The sequence below is a fragment of the Dreissena polymorpha genome, chromosome 8 (assembly GCF_020536995.1).
Source record: "Dreissena polymorpha isolate Duluth1 chromosome 8, UMN_Dpol_1.0, whole genome shotgun sequence".
Taxonomy (NCBI): domain Eukaryota; kingdom Metazoa; phylum Mollusca; class Bivalvia; order Myida; family Dreissenidae; genus Dreissena; species Dreissena polymorpha.
The window spans coordinates 51508346-51518313 of record NC_068362.1 but is presented as its reverse complement, the minus strand read 5'-3'; the positions used below and the strand labels follow the sequence as shown (position 1 = coordinate 51518313).

The window sequence follows — 9968 nt, the reverse complement described above, 5'->3', positions numbered from 1 at the left end:
TGTAACAAAAGCTACGAATTTAAGAGTATTTTCATATTTTGAATGTGTTGATACTTGCATATTATTGAAAGTTTCTACATACAAAGTAGCGACTATCATTTCCTTGAAGAAAACGTCAACAATGCATAGCGTATATGGAGTGTTAACAAATTCGCAAATGCCAGTATTCACAAAACAGGTACGTCCGATTTTTAAAAATGTCTTTTGACATTAAAAATGTTAAATGGGTTTTCTTAAAATATGTTTTTTTTAATGCTTATTTAGATTTAACATGCCTACATGTTCAACTATTATATTTATTTTGAAAATGTCTTAACTTTTCTTCACGCAAAACAATATGTTGCGCATATGTTGTATGAAAGTATTTTTATTGCGGATAGCTTTGTTTATGCAATTATGATACATGAATTCTTGCTGTCAGATGATCGCACCATTAAACCCAGTGCCAGATCCTGCCATGACATTTTAATGAAGCGACGCAACCATATGTATATATAATCCATTTAATGTGTGCGCATAGTATATTGCGTATCTAATAATAATATACTTTGTACTTCATAAGTAGAAAACTGTTTATAATGTACAAATTGAAATTTTCTCTTACTGTATTGTTTGATGATGATATATATTATTTATTTATTTTAAGAAAACTTATCATTTTAAAATCATTTTTCCTTAAATCGTTGAACACTTTAGAATTTTTAGAACCATCGTCTCTCGTAACTCTTTTAGAGTGGTTTTGTACATATTTTGTATAAATATATATATATATAAAACATAAATCAAAGGGTCACTTCTATTAAAGTGATAGTATGGGCATTTTTTCACTGTTGAATTGAGCTTAAAAGAATAAACAGGTCAAAAGAGTTAGTTAAAATGTGGTAACTGACCAATTATCTGCAACTCATCTTGCTACTAGCTGTTTATATGAAATATATATTATATTCGCTATTTTACATGACCGTCCCAGTCCTCTTAGCTGAGCGAACAGTCTTTTAATTAGGATCGGAAATAGTGTTCGTGTGTCTTATGAATATATATCGTTGCAGTAAATTAAAATGATCCGCAAAACAAAATTCTGTCTTTGTGTCGTATGAAGAATCTGCACTAAAACTAAATTTAGATTCACATCGTACATCGAATAATGTCTGTCGTCAGTTGTCAAAACGACAGTACGGTTGATATTCAAATGCATTATTTTTTTGTTTCCGGGATATTGTTTCAGTATGCTGATGCTGCATTAACAAATATAAGTGTATATGAAGTAAAAACACAAAAAATAAACAACGGTTGCGATAGACACCTATAAACATAGCATATACTGTTAGATGCGTCTACTATCACTCAAAACCATTAAGTACAACAGAACTTTTATAATTTCTACTTAGCAATATGGAAACAAAAAAAAACTTAAGTGCTTAATTTAAGCAACTTTTAGTGTTTAAAATTGTATTTGAATGTGGTTTGACACTATTTGATGTACTTGACCTTGATCATAAACCTGTGTACTTATTTAGACACAGCGGTTTTAGCAAATAAAGGTTAGTGTTTTGAAGACATGTAATGTTTGAACACATCGCCATAACTGAATAGAAACGGGGTATTGGATTTTTCGTTCAAGCAATAGTATTATATGATCCATCAAACAATAAAAGCTAATGATCTCGGGTTTACACAGTTTAGAGATCAGGTCATAGATGAAATTGTTTTACTAGTGAATTTTGAATTGGTTGGCGTGAAGGAAATATTTTAAACTGAGTATCTTTGAAAATATTACTTAATGTTTAAGCTTAAAAAACTGAAACCGTTCATCGGGCGATTAAGGCAGCAAATATGTTATTTAGTACAACACTATCTTAAAGGGATCTTTTCACGCTTTGGTAAATTGACAAAATTGAAAAAAGTTGATTCAGATTCGCAAATTTTCGTTTTAGTTATGATATTTGTGAGGAAACAGTAATACTGAACATTTACCATGGTCTAATATAGCCATTATATGCATCTTTTGACGATTTTAAAACCTAAAAATTATAAAGCGTTGCAACGCGAAACGATTGAATAATTTGGAGAGTTCTGTTATTGTCGTTAAATTTTGTGAAACTACGAAGATTGCTTATATAAGGTATAAAATACGTCAACTATGTGTACTCGGCGGAATAGCTCAGTAGGCTAAAGCGTTTTTACTTCAGGACTCTGGCAGGACTCCAGGGGTCACTGGTTCGAAACCTGGTCCGGGCAATGTTCTTTTCCTTTTTTAAATTTTATTCTTGATTTTTTACTGGAGCTTTTACGATCCAATGTTTACATTTATCGATATAAAGCATTTAATGAATAAGTTAAAAAATGCCAAAATCTGTGAAAAGGCCCCTTTAAAATATAAGTCTCTTGATCTAATTATATGATATTAACGTTTATTATGCACATATTTTCTTAAATGTATCGATGAAATACAACGGTATTTAAATTGAAGATTTTTAAAGATGGTCATTATATTTCAGACACACATATATGGCTAGGCTGAGTCTTGATACTGCGTCTGGGTACACTCGGTGTACGTGAGGGTTTCCAATATACAACTATATAATATAGAAATCAATATAATTAAAACAAACGTCTTACTGATAGATGATGGCTTGAACGTAATATTTTCATCCAATTGATTTGTTGCTTAATTTTATTTGCTTATGGACAGTTAATGCTGATTGAAAACGACGGATTATCAGCAAGTTGAAACATTTTAAATTATTCCGCGCAGCGATCATCGTGCGATATTGTATAAAGCAGCAACTTTAGTATAGTGAAGTAAGACCTTTGTTCTGACAGTCCGTCGTCTTTCCATCATTGCTTATGGGTCGTTGATAATTTCGTTCTCTCCTTAAAATGTTTATTTTAGTTCGACTTCTTCGAAGGTCTTGGTCGTATGAAGTGTTATTTAAGTTTTTGCCTTTGAAGAGCCAGTAATTTGTGTCATTGGAAATATCTTGTGAACGCTTCACGAGAAGGGATCGAATCTGGAACCTACCAGGCTCAATGCGGACGGCGTATCCATTGCACAATAGCTGCGTTTCGGTCCGTTCGTGTGTAATGTATAAGTCCCTCCCATTGTAACCATCTGCTGGAATGAACATGTCGGGGTACAATTGTTTGTTTTTTCTTACAGGAAGAACTCACGATTTCATTCCACGTCAATACAAGAAATGCAATATCGATGGATGCTGTCGAAGTCATTTTCCTTTTCCGGCTCGTGCAGAGTGGACTCATTTTTATGGCGATGGCCGCCAGCATAGTTTGCCTCTGGCATATCATTTATTTCCGGCGGAAAAGCTGTGCTAACGCCGGCACCATATTTGCTATGGTTTTTGCCGGTTTCGTCCACCTGATAATATGTGTGCGCATGTTATCAATAGCCGAAGAGCCAGTGGTTTTACCAAACCAAGCACCGGCGCATTTGTGCTTGGACTACACTATTCCGGCGTTGTATGCGAATTCGATTGTCTATATTTTTATTTTGCATAATTTAATATTTAACCATGCACAAACGACAGTTGGAGCTTTGCTTATCTGGATATTGTCCATTGGCTCCATCTTGACTGGTCTCGTATTGATATCGGATACGTCAGGTGCACAGACTGTGTCACATTTGAATCAAAGGAACTTCCTGTCCCTCATGGATTCTCCAAAAGGTCACATTGAAGCATTCGTGTCAGTCTGCGAGAAACACATTTCCAGCGAAATTGCAAATGTGATGATCGAGTACTTGCTATTATACCTTCCGGTTGTTATCATAGTGACGTGGGCGCTAGCAAGGAAATTCCTGCAAACAGGAGGTACTTTTTATATTCTTATGATTGCGCTACAAGTATTAAATCATTATTGAACATCTCGCACACTGTGATATAAAATACATCGAATCAAAGAAATTGTGTAATTTATAATGACGGAATATGATTGTATGATTCAATAATATTGAAATGTAATCTTTTTTTTTTTAAATATGGATACTCATTTGAAAGATGTTAAACTTATTTTCTTTGCCCATGTATGTTAAACTATTATTTCGTACACATGTGTGATTTATAAAAAATAATTAATAGATAGAGTTAAAAAATATTTTTAGCTCGGCGTTTTCGGAGAAAACCCGAGGTATTGTTATAGCCAGCTCGTCGTCCGCCATCTGACGTCCGCCATCCGCGTCGTGGTAAAACCTTAACATTGGCTCTAAAATCAAAGTGCTCCCACTTACAACTTTGAAACTTAATATGGAGATGCACCTTGATGAGTTCTACACGCCACATCCATTTTGGGGTCACAAGGTCAAAGGTCAAGGTCACTGACCTCTAAAAAAATTAATTCTGACAAGCTTTCATTTATTCAAAACTGCACACGTAGCCGAGCGTGGCACCCGTTATGCGGTGCTGTTTTTTTAAATAAATAATATGAATGAAATAGTTCATAATTTGAGTAAGACATGTTTGTTGATGCTTTTTATTTATAGTTCAATTGCTATTTATTTATAGTGTTAAGTGTTAACATAATTTTAATTTAAGAGGCGTTTCAACAATTTACCTTTGAAACAAACTTAACATATTTACGTTATAATATTTAACAAAATAGCTCCGCTATTGGATAATAATTCATAAAAATGCACTTTAAGTAGTATAACGATAACGTAAAATGTGTAAAAAACATATGATTAAGTCATTTGGATAATAATATTACACTAAGTGTTCATTTCATATCATTATTATTGTTCGAATGTCAAATGCAGACGCGCGTTTTATTACTCTTATATATGTTTAATTCCAGAAGTGTCCATGCTGAAGCTGGCTATCCTTTCAAACAAAGAATGCGTCACAAATTCTCAAACCTGCGACTGTGTGAAACTTAACACTGTTCTGGTTGCCGTTTTGGTCAACTCTGCTATACTGCTGTTTATCGCGAAGCCAGGATACATGCTGTATGCGCACGCAACCTCGGGGTACTTCCGGGATATAATTCCGAGTTTATTGCAAACAGTTCTGTTTACGTATATTTGCGCAGAGTATATTGGCAAGGTGATTGTACAGCGAAGACGGGAAATTCAAACACAACAGGGGTGTAAATGTGAGACTGAAAACAGCGCGACTGTTTAAGACAATGTTCAACCAAACATCTACGAATTTTGTCGAACGTATGTAAATTATAAAATCCTTTAGATTAATCGTTGTTAATTGATCAATAACCAACTGTTTGGAATGTATGGTTTAAAAATGAAACCACGAGAACGTTTGCACGAGAAGATTTTGAAAACCCAATCAGAGCGGAAAATAGTTGTTTTTAAGGATACAGAACAATTCTGCGGAAATACTCTAAATAAGGGAACTGAGCGGTTCTTATATTATCAAAATTGACTGATAAAGTCCTTGGAAGACTTATTTGTACACAGCGCAAATTATTTTTAGTTTTGTGTTTCAATCGCTTTCCATACTAATAGCGTGGGAAATAATGGTTTATTATGTCATATTTGTGCTACCTACACAAGGTGTAATGTATTAATAAAATGTTTGATACGGTCTAAAACTGTGTAATGACATATCAATCAGATACCAAAACGTGCAATATTTAGTACAAACATGGCCTTACCTGTCCCAAGAGAGTACTAGCATACAGGGGAAGTAACTGAATATCGAGGACCTACCTAATCCTAGTGAGACCTAGTATACAGGGAAAGTAACTGATTATCGAGGACCTACCTTATCCTAGTGAGACCTAGTATACAGGGAAAGTAACTGAATATCGAGGACCTACCTAATCCTAGTGAGACCTAGTATACAGGGGAAGTAACTGAATATCGAGGACCTACCTAATCCTAGTGAGACCTAGTATACAGGGGAAGTAACTGAATATCGAGGACCTACCTGATCCTAGTGAGACCATATATTAATAGGAAGTTACCGCTGTCTAATAACAATTCGTACATATTTGTCATCAAGCCGTAATCTTCATTTATTCAAATCGGATCTAATTTGTGCGCTTTTACGAGTAGTTTTACAAATCTGATTGTGTTCTTTGATGTCTTTGTAGGCTTTGTCAGCGAATACATTTTGTACCGCATATTACATTCATAGACATGCTTAACGTAAATAAACGTTTAGACTTGTTAATAATGCATGTAGGTTCAAAGGGTATTATTCTAGAACAGTTAACAACATTCGACGTGTTGATTAAATGTAATGTTTAATATAATGAAAGAATTACTAAATTATAATTGTTTCGTTAGATATTTGATCCGCGTTTTGCGAAGATAGGTATCATGCCATTCAGCCATATTAGCTCCAGACCAACCCACGAGTTCGCGCAGACTCTTAAGATACTACGCTTGCCACTTTAACGTGAGGCAAAGTTTCGTGGTCTTATTAACGGAAAAGGTAGCATCTGACCAGTCTGTGCGAATGGTTTGGTGCTACGCTTGTCGCATCGAGCAGAAAACATATTTTCGCATGTCGTGGGTCAATGTTATATAACATCACCCATGAATATAAACATTGTATACATATAGCCCTACAGTTAGCCAGTTAAAAGATGGACCAGTATGTACAAGTTATGAAATCAATCCCTGTATACTTTATTATGCTTCTTGTATTTGTTTATGCGAGGGACATTATTAAAATTATTTATAAGGGAAACTATATTTTTTATTTACACGCTATACATGACTTCGTGTCTTTGTATTCTTTGGTCCACTTTCAAGAACCGACACAAAACTAAACGGAGCGTATCATGCAATTAGACTCTCATAAACGCATACATCCCGTGTATGATATCGCTGTAAACGTGTATAATTCTTTGGTCACAGTTCAGCGACCCTGATCAGAGAATAAGTACACATAAAGGAAAAAATGTTATAAGTACAAATATAACACATCGTTAAAGGTATAGTAAAACAATGACGAGCGGGTCATTATTCGTATTTGGCGGGTCAACATAAATTAAATCGGCCCGCCTAGTCGGGTCGATTTTTCATATTTGAAAAGAATCGTATCGCGCGACGTCAACTGAACAAAAAGGCGTTCACACTTAGTCTTTTTTCTAATTAATTAAATTAAGCCAGCAATAAACGAATTAATAAAAGAATAATAATAATTAAAGGTAGCAAACAATTGGAATAATGAATAAATATCGATTACATATGAAACTGCACTGTAGATGAGATGACATTATTTGCGCTGTAACAGGAGTCATTCAACATAATTTTTTTGTAAACGATACCCTTACCTCAATCAACTTTTATCGAATGCTTATACATGTTATAATAATAAAATTACAACGACATGCACTTCCATTTTCTGTTCTTTCATTCTTTTATCTAATTTATGTCAAACCACACTTTTAAAAACGGTTGTATCGGTTTCTAACCATTCTGACCGAAACACGATTTACGAAACCAAATGACTGGTCGGAGTGTTTAATTTAATTCTTTTAAAGTTTTTAATTATACATGTAAAAACCACAATGCAAAATAAGTTTTAGACTCGTTCGATGCTTTTTAAATAAATATTTTACTGTTAAAGTAACCAAAACGTTCGAATCGTTGTCTCTAAAAACGGGGATGATTCTTCCCATATATTGCGTCACACGAGATACGTCATAAATTTCGTAATCAGTCGAATGAAAATAAAAGTACGGAAAGCAGGTTCCTTATTACATTTAAGTGAGGAAACAAAATAGAAATACATGAAATATAAACGTTCAAACACGATAGAGCTGGGACGGACATTTGAAATCGTGTCTAGCCGCATAAAAGCCCATTGTCTGTTATGTTGGCAGCGGCCGATTATAGCCATTCGGCCCAGCTTAGCTCAGTGATGTTGTCTTACTAAGTCGCTCTCTTTGACAATGGACCTTGATACATGTGCGTAAAGTGAAGTCCACACAGGCGTTTGTGGGCCGAGAATTTGGGCTTTTATTGTATTTTAAGTTTAAAAGATCATTTTCTTAGCGGAAAGCTTGTTTTAGCATAAAGTGTCCTCCCTGGGACGACCTTTTACGCACATGTATCAAGTCCCGTTTTCCCCTAGCGAGGCTCAGATATAGATAAATATGATCGTGCAGTGAGTGGAATGCATACTGGATTTTGTGATCGGCTGTCAAATGTTCGACTTAAAGATGTTTGCAGTTAATAGTTTACTTTATGTTTGTTTAACATAGATGATATTTGTTGCATTTGGTGGAATTTAGATTTTCATTCTCGAATGATCATATAAAATAATATTTTTACGAGTGGCGCAGTGAATTTTTATTTTATTTTTGCTGACATAATGACGTCGTAACGTTATATAAACGACATCATTCCACAATATAACAGTGATTATTATCTTTTATCCCATTTTCAACGCGACATTGACGGTATAACACGTTGTGGAATATACTTGTCTGTCTGCAACACTGTGGGATATACCTGTCACGTGCACGGACTACTTTTTACTTTATCACTGAATGATTTTTCATAATTAATAAAGTTGAGAAAACTTTAGCTTCAAAATTATACGACGTTCAACCTTTAAATCTAGTCATATGACATATTTTTTCGCCATCCGTATAATTATTCAGCTATTTTTTGCGTCATAAAATGACACTTTTTGCGTCATTTTCCCCCAAAAAATTGACGATTTATTATAAACGCGACTTATTTCACATGTACATGTACTGTTTATCGACATACGGTATTTGAATTGTCAATTAATCACATTTTCCTTATTTCGTGTAATGTGCATTGTTTCCATGCATATACTTTTGACATTTAAGAATGTACAACAAAGTATACAAATATCGCACAATTCATAAATAATCTGCAATATTTGCTATCCGATTAAATTCACGTTAATCATAGAGCTGTGTAAAGTATAAGATGGTAAAAAATAGCACCACACTGGAATTCGGAACGTCCCATTTTGTACACGGGTATATCCACTGATTTATCTGTTGTGTAATGGAATGTTTTCCATTCTTTGTGTATTTATATATTAAATTATTTTCTTGTACACAATAAGGGCATTTATCATAGACAAATAACATTGTGCAAGTTTAAACATAATTATGTTTGTATGCAGAAATCTGCAAATGCATCCGAGTTTACCAACGGCTATTATTTGATAAACTGCTCCGGTTCATTTTAACAGCAGTAATGTACATAGAGTACATGACGTAGCGTGTGACGAATCAGAAAGTTTATCGCGTTCATAAATTCATTTGAAAATAGTGATAGGGTGGCATGAGGGTCTTTATTTAACTATGCTAAAATTAAAGACCCTAGATGCAAAAGCGTCAATTATTGAGTTAAATTAATTATTATTTGGAGTTTAAAGGATTATTAAAGGTAAGATACTAGTTCTAACTCGTTTTGGTTTTTGTTTGTACTTTTGTCGTTCCCTGTTCTCGGGGAAATGATTTTAACATGGGGGCCATTAATGCATTGGATCACACACGGCATACCCATAACATTATATAAAAAAACACGTTCTGCGCGTCCTTAAATTCGTCGTCCGATGTCGGAAAACGTATTGCCCTGCATATTAAGTCAAATAAAGTGTCAGTCGCTGCAATTGTCTGTTTACTCGTCGATAGCGTAATGTAGAATCTATGTTGACATCGCCGCCATATTGGATTTTGATCATTTTCTTTCGAAAATAAAATGAATTATATTCAAGTAAAATCTTCTTTTCGCGGTCGTAATGTGTTACAATTCGCATGCTGCGTAAAATTGAATCGATGCATATGCTGATATTTTACTAGTTTTACAGTTTGTGTGTGATTTTTTAAGACTATTTTGCGTACCAGAACAAATACATTTATATCACTACGCATGGTTACATTCGTCAGATTTTAAGCGATTTTTAAGAATTAATTAAAATAATTGTTAAGCTAAGGTTATTAGATCAAGTTATGTTAAATGTCACGTTGAAAAAAAATCAAATGGGATAAATAGAATA

At 34.1% G+C, this 9968-nt stretch overlaps 1 protein-coding gene across 1 annotated transcript; it reads left to right on the top strand.

Annotated features, from left to right (window-relative positions):
• Nucleotides 1-3418: 3418 nt before the first annotated feature.
• On the top strand, nucleotides 3419-6183 carry LOC127840817 (uncharacterized). The gene is made up of 2 exons (XM_052369234.1): nucleotides 3419-3827; nucleotides 4807-6183. Exons 1-2 carry the CDS (start codon nucleotides 3668-3670, stop codon nucleotides 5130-5132), a joined length of 486 nt encoding a protein of 161 aa, XP_052225194.1. The 5' UTR covers nucleotides 3419-3667; the 3' UTR covers nucleotides 5133-6183.
• The last annotated feature ends 3785 nt before the right edge of the window (nucleotides 6184-9968 follow it).